The sequence below is a fragment of the Triturus cristatus genome, chromosome 7 (assembly GCF_964204655.1).
Source record: "Triturus cristatus chromosome 7, aTriCri1.1, whole genome shotgun sequence".
In the NCBI taxonomy this organism is placed as follows: Eukaryota; Metazoa; Chordata; class Amphibia; order Caudata; family Salamandridae; genus Triturus; species Triturus cristatus.
The window spans coordinates 1,722,466,633-1,722,485,208 of record NC_140590.1 but is presented as its reverse complement, the minus strand read 5'-3'; the positions used below and the strand labels follow the sequence as shown (position 1 = coordinate 1,722,485,208).

The 18,576-nt window shown below is 45.8% G+C and overlaps 1 protein-coding gene and 1 long non-coding RNA gene across 3 annotated transcripts in view; one reads left to right on the top strand and one right to left on the bottom strand.

Moving 5' to 3' along the window:
* Positions 1 to 18,576, bottom strand: part of LOC146812896 (uncharacterized) — a 395,123-nt gene that overhangs the window by 37,847 nt on the left and 338,700 nt on the right. The window lies entirely within an intron of this gene.
* LOC146812897 (ovostatin-like) overlaps positions 1 to 18,576 on the top strand; it is a 433,862-nt gene that overhangs the window by 193,072 nt on the left and 222,214 nt on the right. For both annotated transcript variants that reach the window (XM_085619963.1, XM_085619962.1), the window contains exon 15: positions 15,617 to 15,769. In XM_085619963.1, the coding sequence (XP_085476089.1) occupies positions 15,617 to 15,769 (153 nt within the window). The remainder of the gene's footprint in view (positions 1 to 15,616; positions 15,770 to 18,576) is intronic.

Here is an 18,576-nt window from a genome sequence, read left to right as displayed (position 1 = left end):
CTACCCCAACCCCACCAAAAAAGACATTGGTCAAGACTCTGCCAGCTGGCCCCAGTCGCGACCGAAAATCATCTTCAGAAGCCCCGCCCTCCGGCCCGGCTCCGAAGAAAAATAAGCCTGCAGGTCGCTCGGGCTCGAGCAAACCTCATATTATTGTACCCACAATACCTTCGGCACCGAAGACTCCCCTATCGGCACCGAAGCAGGCTCCAAGGCCGAAATCTCCATCGGCACCAAAACGTTCCTCGGCACCGAAGTCTCCACCGGCACCGAAACGTTCTTCGGTACCAAAGTCTCCACCGACACCGAAAGGTTCTTCGGCACCGAAAATTCCACCGGCACCGAAAGGTTCATCGGCACCTAAATCTCCGTCGGCACCGAAAGGTTCTTCGACACCAAAACCATCCTCGGTGCCCAAAAAAGTCCACAAAGACTCTGCCGATCTCCCAAAACACAGATCGGCACCGAAAACGTTCATGCCACAGCCACTTTCGGACACTGAGGAACTTTTTCGCCCAGATCCTACGCAAAAACGGATTTACATCAATCCGAAAACCGGACATGTCACAGCGGTGCCATACAAGAGAAGGAAGCTGGACATACCACCTTCTCCAGCTCCCATAAAGAAGAAGGACTGTGCCACTTCACCTATTCGTCCTTCCTCTCTCCTATATTACCTCCCATCCCATCCCCCCACCCCCACCTCTACCGTCTCCTTCTCATACACCACCTCCACAGGATTATAATGATGATTTAGGGGGAGACCCGGATTACCTTAATATTCCTACTGATCCTAATGATCCCTTTACACTCCTGGACACAGCACCCTTAGATGACTGGGCTTACCCTGTACCTGACATGCCTGATCCCACTTCATACCCCTCCAAACCCTCCCCTCCTGATGACCATTTGGGGTTTGGTCAGCTTATAAATAGGGCGGCACTGTTCCATGGCGTCACTATGCACACAGACACACCTGAAGAGGACTTCCTCCTCGACACCTTTGAGCAGGCGCAAAAGACCGTTCACATTCTGCCCATGATTAAGGGTGTGATAAAGCATCCCACTGACGTTTTTAAAGACCCTGTTAGAGCTAGGGGCCCCACAGGATCCTGCGTACATTAGAGCGCAGCTCCCTTTAGACTCAGTCGTGTCAAATGCCAGGAAGTGGGCTAACTCACAAACAACTGGAGACACACTGCCCCCAGACAAGGAGTCTAAACTTTTAGAGGCCTCGGGCAAAAGGGTTGCCGCACAAGCTGCTAACCACTAGCGTATTGCCAATACACAAGCCCTATTGGCTAGATATGATAGGGCTCATTATGATCAGCTTGAGGACCTTTTGCAACACCTGCCTGATCAGTACAAATCCCAGGCCAATGACCTCGTTCAAGAAGGCAAACTAATATCAAATGCCTCAATCAAATGTGCATTAGACGCGGCGGATACCGCCTCTAGGTCAATCAATACAAGCGTATTACTTAGACGCCACGCATGGCTCCGTATTTCCGGCTTTCAGCCGGATGTACAAACAACCATCCTTGCTCAACCCTTTAATCAGGAGCAACTATTTCGACCTGCAGTAGACACCGCATTAGAAAAAATGAAAAAGACTGCCAAATCAATGGGAGCATTGCAGTCTCCTCAACCCCGAGGTTCCTTTCGGTGCTCCTTTTATAGAGGAGCCTCTAAAAATGTGGGAACAGACACCTCTTCCACTTTTAAAACTTCTGGACAAACATCCCCTAACAGAGGATATTTTAGAGGGGGTTACCGAGGAAACAATGCCAAGGGCCGAGGGCGGGGCAACACCAACACCCGCACCTCTCCAGCCACTAAACAGTGACTTGCCTCCACTTCCCCCCGACCATTCCACTCCAGTCGGGGGACGGCTCCAACAGTTCCTACCTGTCTGGAATTCCATCACCACAGACAGGTGGGTGAGACAAATTATCCAGTTTGGCTACTGCCTCGAAATCAAAAACACCCCCCCAAAAATACCACCCAAACACCGTCCAATGTCCTCACACCATCTCACGCTCCTCAAACAGGAAATTCGGTCCCTACTGCAAAAAAACGCAATAGAACCAGTTCCATTCCAACATCACGGCACAGGAGTATATTCTCTATACTTCCTCATTCCCAAAAAGGACAAGACCTTAAGACCCATACTGGACCTCAGACTGCTAAACCAGTATATACAATCAGATCACTTCCACATGATCACCCTCCAACAAGTCCTCCCGCTACTTCAACAAGGCGACATCCTTGCCACATTAGACCTCAAGGACGCATACTTTCACATCCCTATGCATCCCGCTCACAGAAAGTATCTACGATTTGTGGTAGACGGACAGCACTATCAATTTACAGTTCTCCCATTCGGAGTAACAACCGCACCCAGGGTGTTCACCAAGTGCTTAGCAGTCGTGGCAGCGCACCTCAGAAGACAACAAATCCATGTCTTCCCCTATCTGGACGATTGGCTCATAAAAGCCAATACTCTCCACAAATGCGTTCTCCACACTCACCGCACTATTCAAACCCTCCACGACTTGGGATTTACCATCAACTATCCCAAATCCCAACTGCAACCCTCCCACATACACCAGTATCTGGGAGCCACCATAGATACATCCAAGGCCATAGCTTATCCCAGCACAGCCAGGATAGCCAATATACAAAATCTCATCTCAAAATTTCAAACTCAACACTCTCTTCCAGCAAGAGTGTTTATGCAACTGTTAGGCATGATGGCGTCATGCATCTCCATAGTTCCCCATGCACGACTCCAAATGCGTCCCTTACAGGAATGTCTAGCACAACAGTGGAACCAGGCTCACGGACAACTTACCGATCTGGTGTTGGTGGACAGTCGCTCACTTTGTTCTCTGAAATGGTGGAACACCATCAACCTGTCCAAAGGGCGGCCGTTCTTAGAGCCTCTTCCGCAAGTAGTGCTGACCACCGACGCATCTCTCACAGGGTGGGGAGCCCACCTCCTTCAACACACCACTCAGGGCAGATGGACCAATCAACAAAGACTGCTCCACATCAATCACCTAGAACTTCTAGCGGTCTTCCTAGCACTAAAATCCTTTCAAGTGCACCTAAAGAACAAAACTGTCCTCATCCGCACAGACAACATGACGACAATGTATTACATACAGAAACAGGGGGGACACATTCTCTCCAACTGTCCCAACTGGCACAGCAAATCTGGAGATGGGCAATTCCCCTAAACATCTACCTGTTAGCGGAACACCTCCCGGGCATTCACAACCAGGTGGCCGACCTCCTAAGTCGTCACACAGAGCAAATGCACGAATGGGAATTACACCCCAAGGTTCTACTCCCATTCTTCCAAAAATGGGGCCAACCAGACATAGACCTGTTCGCCACTCCCGAAAACACAAAATGCCCAACCTTCGCCGCCAGGTTTCCACACCCACAGTCGAAGGGCAATGCAATATGGATGAACTGGTCCGGCAGATTTGCATACGCTTTTCCGCCTCTCCCACTCATTCCATTTGTGGTACGCAAACTAAAACAGCAGCCACTAACACTGATCCTAGTGGCTCCCACTTGGGCACATCAGCCCTGGTTCACCACACTTCTGGAACTATCAGTAGTTCCACATCAAAAATTGCGCCTCTCCCCGGCTCTATTAACCCAGAACCATGGAGAAATCAGACACCCAGATCCTCAGACACTGAATTTGGCAATCTGGCTCCTGAAGTCTTAGAGTTCGGGTACCTCAACCTTCCTCCAGACTGTATGAATATCATAAAAGAAGCCAGACGACCTACAACTAGGGCGTGTCATGCAGCAAAATGGAAAAGGTTTGCCATTTACTGCGCAAACAATAACATACGTCCACTGGATGCTTCCATCCAAAACATCATTTGCTATTCACTACGCTTGCAAAGATGCAATTTAACGTATTCCTCCATACGCCTACACTTAGCGGCCTTAGCAGCCTACTTGCAAAATAGGCAACACCTGTCCCTCTTTAAGGTACCAGCCATCAAAGCATTTATGGAGGGTCTTAAATGGATTATTCCTCCAAGATTACCACCTTCCCCAGTGTGGAATCTCAATATTGTTCTAACAAGACTCATGGGTCCCCCATTTGAACCAATGCATAAATGCGAACTACAGTTTCTCACATGGAAAGTGGCTTTCCTTATCGCAATAACATCCCTGCGAAGAGTAAGTGAAATACAAGCCTTAACTCTTGAAGAACCATTCCTACAACTACATCGTAACAAAGTGGTTCTTAGGACAAACCCAAAATTCCTTCCTAAAGTCATTTCCCCTTTCCATCTTAACCAATCAGTCGAGCTACCAGTCTTCTTTCCTAATCCAGACTCAGTAGCTGAGAGGGCCCTACATACCTTAGATGTTAAAATAGCCTTGCTTTATTACATCGACAGGACAAAACCTTTTCGAAAAACCAAACAACTGTTTATTGCTTTCGCTCCACCACACAAAGGCAATCCTATTTCCAAATCAGGTATAGCCAGGTGGATAGTTAAATGTATCCAAATATGTTACCAAAAGGCTAAACGTACTCTTACAGTTCCCCCTAGGGCGCGCTCCACGCGTAAAATAGGGGCTTCTATGGCATTCTTAGGGAACATTCCCTTAGAAGATATTTGCAAAGCAGCCACATGGTCTACCACACACACCTTCACTAAACATTACTGTGTTGATGTGCAATCCAAACAACAAGCTTCAGTAGGCCAGGCTGTCCTAAAAACTTTATTCTAAACTGCTGCAACTGATACAGGTGACCACCGCTATGGGAGACACTGCTATATAGTCTATCCTAAGTGTGTAATCTGCAGCTCATATGCCTCGAACGGAATATGCTACTTACCAGTATGCATCTGTTCTTGGCATGTAGAGCTGCAGAGCCACACACGCCCACCCGCCTCCCCGGGACCTGTATCTCTTCCAGCAGTTGTCTTAATTAGACACTACACATGGACATCCTTTCTCTTTACTTCTTATACACTCCATCATTTCCCATCATGGCGAAAAACAATCTGACGATGGAGTGGATGCCCATGCGCACTATTGTCCAGAGGAGGAGTCACCTATCTCGTGACCAAAAGGCTTCTTCCGAAGACAACAACAACCTGCAATCATCCGAGACCAACACCAGATGGCGATCTTATCCTAAGTGTGTGGCTCTGCAGCTCTACATGCCAAGAACAGATGCATACTGGTAAGTAGCATATTCCTTATCCTCGTCCAAATAAATTGTTGTACCCGAGGGCACAAGGGGGAATTTAGCGGAACACATGAGGAAGGAGCGGAGCAGAATTCCGCGGTGTCTGCAGCGATCTACGGCGGTGAATAGTGCAGTGCAGCTGAGACCGGGCTGCACCCCTGGTCCTCCTGGAGCTGTGAGTGGGGCGCAGTACGCACGCAAGACTCGAGGCGCACACGAGGTGACTGGGCCGATCAGATAACATGGCGGCGCTGAGGCAGAAACGTAGCACTCTCTGGGACTGCGCCTGTTCGTCCAGAACCCGAGGCGCATTCAGGAGCATCTAACAGTAACGTGGGGACACTGCACTGAGGCGGTAAGCACAGATAAAGGAGCAGCAAAGCTCTATTAAGTCTTCTTCTGGGGCGGCCATAAGCGGCGATATATACGCATCAGTTTCGCCACTGTCAGTAACGCCATTCTGGGACCGTGGCATACCTCACCCCAAATGATGAGCTAAGGAGGCGGGGGATGGACATAGGACAGGCGTTATATACATCAACCACTGCATCGTGTGGCTCACACACTGGCGCGACTGGGGCCTAAAGCGCACGCATACACGGTCGCGTATGCAGGCCAGAAGAACGGCATTGCACACGACTACAATACTACACCATAACATGAATGCCACCACGTAAAACGGCATGGGAATACAAAATCCTCCACAGCAGGGACGCATCGCGTGCCTAGTGTTGATCATTTGAATAGGCTGGGGAAACAGCACTGCGTGCGATAAAATTGCCGCAGCACGTCGTGGGCCGGCTCCAGATAGAGATACAAGAAATGCCAATATAAATAACAAGAGTCAACTGAGTACACACAGACACTCGCAGGCACCGGCAGGAGGAGACAGACTGTGGACGATTATGGTAGCCATCACACTGTGACTGCGTACAGGCTGGATGTATAGCAGTTGAACATCTAGCATCAGACCGCATACTCTATGTAAACCCCCACGTAGTAACAGAAGGAAGCAGAAAACAACAAAGGCAATCCACACAGAGCACCTGTCTTGTTTCTCTTGCCCTCGCGGAGTGCCCCTCGACAGTCCTAGGTGCCACAATGGGGAAAACAGACACACGCCAAACCACGACTCACGTTCGAGGCTAAGAAAAGCACCCGACAGCAATCGATAGAAGAAGATAATGGGGCAGAGGGTGTACATGTACAACAGGATCACCAAGCAGAATCAGGTGAAGATCTGAAATCAATGCTCGCGGAGGTACGACAAGGATTCGCGACTATTGCAGACAAGATGGACACGTTGACAACTCGTATGGATGCGATAGCTCGCAAACTCAAAGGGCATGAAACACGCATAAAAGATACCGAACAGCGAATATCCGAGACGGAAGACACTACGGCCCACATGCAAAAAACAGTTACACAAATGGATCAGCTGTTAAAAATCATAGCAACCAAGAATGTGGACATAGAGGCGCGCAGCAGAAGATACAACATTCGCAGTTTGGGAATACCGGAGAGTACGAACACGGGCAAGATGGAGGACGTATGTAGAAAAACTTATCAGAGCGGTAGTGGGAACGGAATCCCTGTCCCCACGCTTCATTGTAGAACGGGCTCATCGCTCGCTCGGGCCAAGACCACACCCAGGGAGCACACCCAGACCTATCATCGCGCGCCTCTTAAATTATAGAGACAGAGATACAGCTTTTACGAGTGGCCAGAGAGAAAAAACAATTGCATTATGAAGGGGTGCTCTTTACCATGTATCCGGATTTTACAATGCACGTTCAAGAGGAGCAACGTAAATTTATCTCTGTTAAACACAAATTGAGACAGGCCCAAATAGACTATGCCCTACTCTATCCAGCTCGACTTCGCATCACCCATCAGGGAACCCAAACGATCTTCACTACACCTCAGCAAGCAGAAGATTTCCTCAAAAAATCAAGAAACAAAAAAATATGTTGCCTGCACCAGACGAATCTCCAGGAGCACAGGCATCAGCTGTGGAATGATAACTAGCCAGAACAGATGACGGATTACAGACAGACATTTCCTCTGTGTTCCACATGAACAAAGCATTATATCACCAAGGCAGGAGATTCCATAACAGGTTCCTGTTGCTCATGGGACACAACATGACTGAAATGCCATTCTTATTGGCTAGGACGTACAGTAAAGAAGCAGCCGGACACCCTCGGAGCTTACCCAGGAACTTGGTCAGCGACGCCGGCCACCTGGAAAGGCGAGAGGTACCCGTGGGCCACCCAGCAGAACATCCCCAAAAGGGTGTACCCCACTATTTTTCTTTCGAAGTATCTGTTTTTGTTTTCAGTTGTCTCAATTTCAGAACTAGTCTGGGATAATTTGGAGACATGTATTGTAACAGATGGGATTTCGGAAACTGGGGAGGGGGTGGGATGGATGAACCTGGCATAATTGGGATGCTTCAGTGGGTGGGGGGAGGAGGGGGGGAGTTATATGTTTTGATGTCACTAGCAGGTATACTATATTCAGGTATAATGGCTCATTAATCAAACAACTATCAAACATTGTCGCATTACTATTACATACATTTTGTAGTGTGGGATGGCGTAATGGCTATGGGAGATAAATGTACACTGAAGGTACTATCGTGGAATATCGGGGGCTTAGGGGATCCGAGAAAACGTAGACAAATTCTGGCATACTTGGACAGACAGCAGATACAAGTAGCTTTCCTACAAGAAACACACATTAACCCAAGATTCCCAAACACGTTCACCAGCAAGTGGGCGGGCACAAGGCTTTTCGCTTCCTATTCCTCTTATGCCCGAGGTACAGCCATACTGATAAAAAAGCAGACACCGTTTATGATGCAGGGCGATAGAAGATCTCCATGGGAGATATGTTATAGCGTGGGGGCGGCTCGGTAGGGAGTCGGTTACATTGGTAAACTGCTATGGCCCTAATGTAGATACACCTGAATTCTTCACTACAGCATGGGGGAAAACACTCAACACTGGATCCACTCATATAATATGGGGAGGCGATTTCAATGTGGCCCTACACCTGGCCCACGATAGGTCTAACCCGGCAAAACACCATTATAATAACTCCCAAGGGGGGATGCTGGGAATCATTGAGGAAGGCGGCTTAATAGATAGCTGGCGTTACATCCACCCACCGGGGAAAGAAGGCACGCACTTCACGTCACACACGTGGACCTGGGCACGTATTGACTATAGTTTGCTTTCGCGGGGATTGGGTTCCACCATCTGCAACGTTGTTCAGCGTGCCAGGACTTTCTCAGACCATTGTCCGTGAAGCTAACACTTGTGCTGCCCAGATACGATAGGCCCCGCCCTTGCTGGTGATTACAACCGCACGCTATGTTGGATGCAGTCTTTCAACCTGAACTGGGAGAAGAAATAAAAGACTTCTTTGTTAGAAACAAGGGGTCAGTGGACAGCGTGGAGGTAATATGGGAGGCGTTTAAAGCCACAATTAGAGGGTACTGTATATCCAAGAACTTTGGAATACTTAGGGACATACAAAGAACGAACCAAAAACTAGACCGGAAACTGATGGAACTGGAGAGGAGGATGGGGAGAGGAGAGTCAGGGCAGGCACAGAAGGAGTTCCGAGAAAAGCTGTCGGAATATGAAGAGACTACGGCATGGGAGGTGAAATTCAAAGGACGATATTGGGTGGCTCGCAAATATGGTGATGGGGAAAGACCGGGAAAATCGCTGGCAGAGGTGACAAGATGTCCACGATTCACGACTCATACGCTACAGATAGAAGGGCCCGGGGAGCCAATACATCATGACACACTCAACATACTTGATGTGTTCACCACGCACTACAAAACACTGTACACCTCACAACGACACGGAACAGTAGAGCTATAAGACTTCATGGGGGATGTAGCGCTTGGGTGGCTAAGTGACGCGCAACGGGGATTCCTCAGTCTGCCTTTCGAAATAGACGAAATTAGGGAAGCTATTATGCAACTGAAAAATGGGAAAGCGCCGGGGTCAGATGGGCTTCCCGCTGAATTCTATAAGAACTACATACACATTATGGCGCCGGCCCTCAAGGAAGTATATGAGGAATCCCTGGAAGTCGGGATACTCCCCCTTCGATGAGGGAGGCGTTGGTTACGTCTCTGTTAAAACCCGGAAAACCTCCCAACTCTTGTGATTCATTTCGCCCGTTGTCGCTGATCAATTGCGACACAAATATATTGGCCAAAGTGCTAGCTAACTGCCTAACTCTTCTAATGGATAAGCTCATACTTCCTAACCAATCAGGTTTTGTTCCTGGTAGAGCCACCTCCCATAACCTCCACACCCTATTCTCTCTGATTCAGACAGTGGCGCCTGAATTCCCTCTGGCTGCAGTTTTCTTGGATGCCACTACCTCTTCGGAGTGTTACAGCGTGTGGGATTCCCACTATTATTTATATCTTGGATTAAACTGTTATACCATCAACCCACAGCTAAAATATTGATTAATGGGAATATGTCACCTATGCTCTCCATCTCGAGGGGCACCCGTCAAGGATGCCCGTTGTCCCCACTCTTATTCACCATAGCAATTGAACCGCTGGCCTCCAGGCTCTGGCAACACCACCAAGATAAGGCATTCCGCTGCTGCTTGCACCAAATTTTGATCTCCGTATATGCGGACGATATGACATTATTTATCAGAGACCCTCAACACAATATCAAACCCTTGTTGCGAGAGTTTATAGTGTTTGATCAATTGTCCAGTATTAATATTAATTGGGGGAAATCTCGTCTTTCCTCTTACACCAGCAGTCCCCAAATTCCAACTTGACTTTCCATTGGAGTGGTGCGACACAGACCTTCGAAATCTAGGCATACAGGTGACCAGGGACAGGGAAGATACGATCCAGCTTAACTATGGTACAGCTATCACAAGGCTTAACAGCAATGTCACGCGCTGGATCTCTTTGCCTCGGTCAATGGCAGGCCGGTCCTCCCTTATAAAAATGATTGTGCTTCCACAATTCCTATACCTTTTCTTAAATATACCCTATCATCCAGGACCTTTTGTTTCAAAAACCCTACGCGCTGAATTGACCAGACTGCTCTGGGGAGGAAAACAACCACTGCTTAAATGTACAACCCTCACCAGGCCGTACGAACACGGTGGGTTTGACATTCCAGACTTTGAAGTCTATTATTTAAGCGCGCAAGCCCATTATGCATATTACTGGATCTACCCCCTAGATATATGCCACAGATAGCTACCGAAGATTGGCTTGCAGACACTATACCACTAAATGGCATCATACACGGTCCCAGCCGCACATGAGCAACACCGCCCACCACAGTTACCAGTACAGTAGATGCCTGGAATCGTAAAGCCGATAGCCTCTCTGTGCCACTCTTATACTCCTCGCGGCTGTCACTAATATATCATCCCGCGGTGTCCATGCTACAGGAAAAGGGGTTTCAGAACTTAACGTATACATATCAATGCATGGGGAGACTTATTTCATGAGGGAACGTTCAGTTCCTCGGAAAACTTATTTCAGGGGATACAACCCACTCCACTAGACATATTCCTTTATGTGCAACTGAGACAAGGGATCAGAGCAGTTCTTCTGGATTTTCCTAGAGAGCCAGCAAGCCTTGCCCCGTTGCATAAGATGCTGGGATCCACAGACGGGAAACACCTAGTGGCAGGCCTTTATAAGTGCATAGTGCTCAACAGGAGACAACCCCTAGTCCAGCCCGCAGGCATTGGGATGAGGAGCTGGGGCAGGAGATGGCTGATGAACAATGGGACTAGTGCTGTACACAAACATCACAAATATCTGCCAGTTGCAGATTGCGGGTGATACATTATAAATTCCTGCAACGCTTATATTACACACCTGCAAAAAAATACCACTTTAAATTGCAAGATCATGATAGATGTCATAGATGTGGCAAGGCAGGGGCGGGTTTTTTACACCTGGCATGGGAGTGTCCCGCAATACAGGAGTTCTGGGAACAGGTCTACGAGGTGCTTGGGAAAATGATAAATACCACACTGGAGAGAGACCCTATGATGGCTCTCCAGAGCTATACTGCACAGATTCCCAAGCCATATCAGAAACTTCTAGCCATATCACTATTACTCGCCAAACATAGGGTGGCCTGCACATGGGGTAGGGGGCGGCCCCCAAATTCAAAGATTGGCTGGCAGATTTACTATAGTGTCAGGAACAAACAACTACATATGCGGAAATACTTCCTAGGGCGTCCAGACCTAAAGACATATGGGGACCTCTACAAGGCTACCTTCTTCAGCGGGATTCAGATGAAGTGGACACCAATCCCACCACTAGCACATGACGGATCTGTGAGGCCTCCTGTTACTCCTGACACCCTGAAAACACATGTCCGGTGCTGTTACTACTGGATAATGTGGGGCAAGGGTTCTGCAAAGTATGTGAATAGGTTATTATGGACCAAGGCTGAATTGTGCATCTGATGTTCAAAATATGCTTACAGATACCACACCTGTATGAGTAATTTGTCACAAGTGTATGTAATACCAGAAGAATATATTTATTGCCTCATGCATTAGACGATTTCAGTAACTGTTCTTTATCAAAATGTGTGACCTGCTATATAGTTACTGTGTACTGTTATGCTATATGCTAAAATCAAAATAAAAGATTTAAAAAAAAAAAGAGTTTTATTGGTCTGTCATTTAATATCTGGTCTTCATTGCAACCAGCACTTTACGATCATCATATTAGTTCATCAATATCAATAAAAGCATTAAGTGTGTTCCATAAAGGAAAGAATGTCTACTGTATATGAGGAAGAAAGGCATCAATCAGAACCCCCCACGGAGAGTCCTTAATTAGAATGAGAGAGTGAGAGCATAAGCTTCTCTATAAACCAGATATCAAAAGCTGAACTTCTAATGAAGAAAGGCTCAAACAAAAACCATCAAGGGTCTGTTGCATGAAAGGGAGAATTAAAGTACTCTGAACCTACTCTAGGAACATGTAATAATATAGCCATCACACATGTTCAAAGTTGCAACTCGCAGAGCCTTCTCTCTTCAGCCAGCCAATCATCTTTAAATGCTCTTCAAGGAACAGTAATGTTCCTCGTCTTATCACTGGGATGCCTTTAGGTAGCAGTGCGTGCTATAAAAACTCATTACCATCATAAGCTCACAATAGGTCTACACAAATTCATTATAAACTTATCAACTAGTAATGTTCTGTATAACTTTCTTGGCAGTCATTCTCGTAGTAAAACTACTTGCCCATGAGGAAACTTCATCTCTCTCATTCTAAAGTATATATTTTACTTAAAACATTTAACAACGATCATTGTGGAAATAGAAACATTAGCTAAATGACTTTCTATTCATTAAATACATGTCTATGGGAAGGTCAGTGAAATACCATTTTCTATTGTGCACTTTCAGTATCTTGGTCAGGTCAATGTAAACATTTTACTGCATCAGCAGTTTAGGCCTAACATATACAAGTATAACTCCATACTACATTTAGTGCATTTTAAACACACTTTTAATCCTCGTTTAATGATATCTGTAATTTCTGCATGTTACTGTTGCTACGTTATTTACTTAATATTGTTTAACGTACTTCCAATTCTCAATGCAGAGTTAAATTGTGATATAGTAAGCTGAAACGTGTCGATGTGTTAAATGAATAGACTCATTGAATTTCAACTACACCTTACCATGTTCTAACGTGACATTTGTTGCACAATAATATTCCCAAGGCTGAGCTCATGCATGAGCTCTTAGAGCCAAGCCAGACTCTTGGCACGGTTCTTCCTGTTAATGTGTTGGCTCGCTCCCTTCTAACAAATACAGGCTTTTGAAGCAGCACCCTGTGATCTGGGAATGATACAAACCTGGTAAGGGGTTTTATAGAGGTGCAGGGCTTCTTGAAAATGAGCTGTAAAGCAACTCTATGTGAGGGTTCTCTGCCCATCTTCTTTTCGCTATGTGACGTTGGTTCGTCACTGGGTAACTGGATAACAAGAGCTGTTATCTTATGAAACACTGAACATAACAAATTGTGTATTTTTAAAGTGCACGTTTACCTAGAAGGATATCTTGGCACTGAATAACAGATGTTTATTGTTACCAAACTTAATGGTACTCATTTCTATTGCCCTCAGAAGGATAAAAGGCTGAGTGGGACTGCGGGATTTATTATCAAACAAAAACAGGTTGAAAACAGGAGGGTCCTAGGGAAATTTTAAAGACCACACAGGAGTTATTCCCCAGCAGTTACTTATAACACAGTACGAAATCCTTGGGTCTAAACAACAAAATAATCTAAATATGTGGTGAACCACTACTGAATGATTGTAACAGTATCAACACAGAATCAAAGGCTACACACCACAGCAATAGCCGTGGGCATTTCCCTTTTTAGGACAAAATCCCTCACTCACCATAGGTGACATGCTTCATCATAGGGATTCTCCTCTAAAAGGAAACACCTAGTTCCTTTAAGAGCTACAACCCCCTCACTGAGAGAGAGGAGCTCAGGGGTGTTTTTTTTTATTTAAAAAGGATATACTAAATCCACACATGAAGAGCAAACTGTGTGAGTGAGTGCGCAGCGCAAAGAAACAATGATGTGAGGAAGGTGCAATTAAGACTAGCTAGGGGGCATACAGTCAACGATTTATTTCTAAACACCCACTGCCAGGATTAAAAACAGTGCACCAGCGGTATCGATTTAAACCGCTTTGGTGAAGTGAAAAATAGGGGTCAACATGTTTCAGCCATGAAGCCCAATCGTGGGCGAGGATTTCATCAGGACCTATGTTGGTGCTGCTGCGAAAAGTGTATAAGTGATAGAACAAAAAAGGATACAAAAACAGACTCTGTCATCAGTACATCTGTTACGAATAGGAAGAGTTTACCCGCAGCTGCTGGGTACACAATCCCACCTCTGCCTGGCGACCGCTCAGGAAGGGGGCACCGCTCTCTCCGTCGGTACTCCGTGTCTCGTTGAGCCAGTGTTGGTTTGTCGTAGGGTGACTGGATCACAAGAGCTGTTATCTTATGAAACAACGAATATAACAAAATGGGTATTTGTAAAGTGCACGTTCACCTAGAAGGATATCTTCGCACTGAATAACAGATGTTTATTGTTACCAAACTCAATGGTACTCATTTCTATCGACCTCAGAAGGATAAAATGCTGAGTGGGACTGAGGGATTTATACCTGTGACCATGAAGTCAAACGCAGGCCCCTACGGAGGATGCATTAGTCCACTAAGCCACCATCGTATATCATATCAAAGGTGTTTAATCATTAAAATAAAAGGTCAGATTATGGTGATTGGTCTGTAGGGGGCTCTACGTAATACCCTTATTTTTGGGAAATGGATTACTGGAGTATCCCTTGGACCCCACAAACCACAAAAACATGCCAGGAGCACGCTGGACCAGGTAGCATTCCCCCTCGTCAATAAATGAATGAGAATGGTCCTTATTTTTTGTCTAAAGATGCCATTCAATATTAAAACAACAGTTTAGTGCCTTTGACATAGTTTTCAATGTTTTACACAGCTGTCGTTTAAACAGTAGCGGCTCCTCGAGGGAGTGCTGTTGGGCGGGGGTAGTAAACTCCGGCATACGGACGACCGAAGTTGAGTAAAGAAAGAAAGAAATAAAACGAATGACATTGCGTGCTGCATCGCCGATTTGGCGTTGCAGCGCGCGCAATGTAATAAATAAATAGAAAACAATCCGAATTTTCTTTTAATATTTGTTAGGATTTTGAAGAAAAAAAATGATATTGCTTTTATGAATGTGGAAAAAGTTGTAATTGCTAATTAAAAAGGTAACTAGTGTCATTGTATGAGATGAAGGGGACAGAATTGTTAAGTACACTAATGTGCAATTAATTCGTAATCCGTCTCCATCAGGGCTGCTATGTTTTAGGGAATCTTCGAAGGGATCCCTTTATGATAACATTCTTCATCTGCCTCTTCACTTGCTATATACACATCCTTCCCTGTTTTAACGCGCATTCTCTGGTGTAAAGTAGCTATGCCCACAGTGCATCAATATGTCTAATGAAATAAACAAAAAGTAGATATTCTGCTGAAATGTTTTAGGGAAAAATCTGCACTTGTTGAGATATAGTAAATCGCTTGAACCTTTTGATTTTTAGTACTTTTTCCCTTAAATTCATGAAATAGCGGGTGATGGACCAATTTGTCGATGTGTGTTGAGCATGTATGAATGCCTGTACCAATTAGTGAGGTAAGCCCCTTTTGTATTTCCCATGTGTTACCCATGTGCCATCCTGGATGTTTACGCTTTCACTGACCTCTTTTATCACCTGGTCGCAGGTTAACGTCACGTTCTCTCCAGAGAAGGTCCGTCCCGGCTCGAACGTCAGCATCACCATTGAGGCCGCGCCAGGGTCCACCTGCGCTTTCTCTGCCAAGGATGCAGGTGTGAACATCCTGAGCCCCAACAATGGCTTGACCTGGAAAAACATGGTAAGGCCCTTCTTTGCTCTTTACTTGCTTCCGTCCTTTTCCTATGAAGGTGGCACCTTCTCCTGGGTGAGATGTACTGGAGCCTCATGGGGACCTCTTGGAACTTCTTCCTTCTGCTGGCCTTCTTCATCTCTAGCACTCTCTCACCTCATCGCTCAATCCCCTGCCTCTTTCTAGGTCTGGCTTGAGGCACCACAACCTGTCCTGCAGAGCTAATACCTTATCTACAGCAACAGAGAGGGCAGAAGGTTGGCCACCCCATCTGTTGGCTGTTTGTTGTCAAGGGTCATTCACAAGCTGCCCAGACGACGAAAATAAGCCATTGGGTGCTTGTAACTGTCACTCATGATGGAAAGAGCTCTCCTATTTCTGGCATTCAGACATTTCATGGTGCATAAGTCAGATGAGTCCACATAGGGGTTACTTTCCACCTTCTGAAGGAAGATGCTAAAAACTCAGCTGCCTCTCCTTGGTTTCCAACTCTCACCTAACTCAACAAAGGGAAGACAAGGAAAGGTCATAGGAGAGAGAGTTTTAATTTTATTGGCAGGTTTAGGCAGCACTAGGAAGATCTCCAGACAACCCTCCTAGTAAGTCATTATGTCAGAATTATTGCAACACCCCGAAAAGGCATTGAGTCAGAAATAATGCCATACCCCCGAGTACCCCATCCTTGCTGATGTACGGGAGACCCCCTCACTGCCTCAGGAGGCACTGTCCATCTGCAAGACTGCAGCAGGCTGTGTGGGCCGAGGCACTGCTGGCAGGGCGCTGTCTGTGCAGCTGTCTGTGGTTAAGAAGGCACCCGGACAGATTGACAGGGAGCCCGAGTTTGAAATGTTTCAGTACAGAGCTGTAGGCACGGTTAATCATGTCCATCCAAAAAGTAAGAACAAGGCAGAAATGGGCACCTTACTCCCCTTGTGGGTATTAAAAAACAGTCACAATCAGTGTAGTCCCTGGGTCCCCAAAGATCTTCCTTGGGTTTACCATCATTAGCTATGCCCCTGATGGCACGTTATTCGGTTGAATATTTATTTTATGTTTGGTGAAATCAAACATGTTTTTAGGTTGAGCGTAAGCGTAGGACCTCATGTATACTTTAGTATACTTCTCTGTGGACTAAAAGCCAAAGCCATCCCCCTCCTTTTGATTTGTATGTTTCAGTGTCCTTTAAAAATCCTTGCCTGCTAATGGCCAGTCCTGCCTCTTAGTCCCTCCTTTTACTCTTTGTTCCTACAGGCAGCAGGGACTAAGTACAGTATCAGTACGTTTGGTTGGGCTTATCTGTTAGTAGGGGGTCTATTTTATTACTTTTCATACTGCCCTGCTCATGTTAGACTGTGGGTGCTTCAGGCCTGTAGCTGCTTGCATTTGTTTGCAGCATTCATCCATCCTACGTCTTCCTAAGCCGGAAAAAGACCAGCTGCGACAGGGGTGTTCTGATAATGGTTTGGGCTGTGCCGTGTCTGTGGAATATGGTTAATGAGAGGCCGAGGCAGAAATCTTCTAAAGGCGCAGGCAGCCTACCAATGTTTACTTTAATTTTCTCCAAGTGCAGCCGGGCATTTTTGGGATAATTTTTTTCCCTGTAAGAACCACAACCTAGAGGCAGACATTTCAAGCTGGCAGCTAAACCCCAGCAGTTCCGTCCCCCCATCTCCCTGGTTTTGCATCTGAGCAGCTCCTGCCCTCTTCCTTGGAGAGGTTCTGCCCGGCTCAGGGCTGAGCGCCCACTCAAGCTGCCATCCAGTATCAAACAGCCTTTATTTTGTTTTATGTTCGGCAACGGACTGTGTTTGCGAACAAGTAGTAGTTTTATATGCATAATGTGTTTGCAGCTCCTTGGCTGAAATGGCTTTTTTGTGTTGAAGGACCGTGCTTTTATTTTGAGAACCAATTGCAGCCGCGGATCGTGCAGGGAGGGATGTATGACGTTACAACGCATGCTTTTACAACGCATGCCGTTACAACGCATTTTTTACAACGCAAAATCTGTTACAACGCAAGTCTTTACAACGCAAGTCTTTACATCGACTTGCAGTAGATGGCGTGCTAACATTAAAAAAGGGTAATTTACTATTCTAACTCCAGTCCACGTTGCAGTAGGGAAGGTGTTTGGATAGTAAACTACACTATTTTTAATGTTAGCACGCCATCTAGTGCAAGTCGATGTAAAGACTTGCGTTGTAATGGCATGCGTTGTAACAGATTTTGCGTTGTAATAGTTTCGTTGTAATGGTAGTGCGTTGTAAAAGTTGCGTTGTAAAGGTTGTTCCCCGCAGGGAGTGTTAGTGGGGCAGTGACGTGGCAGAGAGGAGGGGCAGGGTGGGGGGTTGCAAAATACGGCATACGGCCGATTTCAGGTAAGTTACGAAAATAAATAATAAAACGAATTTCGTTTCGTGCGCTGCATCGCCAATATTATATTTATAGAAATGGTAAAAAAGTGAGGAATAAGTTAAGATTTACTTTGGTAAATTTTTATATAGTAATTAGTGCTCAAAATACTATTGTAACCAAACTTTTTCACATATTAAGTGTTAAATTTATGCGGTGTATAAAGCAAATTGAGGTTATTTCTGCTGTATTTGTTTACATTTTGTTTTGGTACATTTTGTTTACCCTAAGTACTGTTATATATCTAGCATTATAAATATTTTTTTCATTCAGATGTAGCGCAAACTGTATGCGCTGTGTTAATGACATTTTTTTTTCGAATATTTCAGTGTTTTTGGGGGGGGAAATATTCTATGTTACATGTAGCGCTTTCTGTATATCGTGTATTAACCATGCTTGCATTTGGC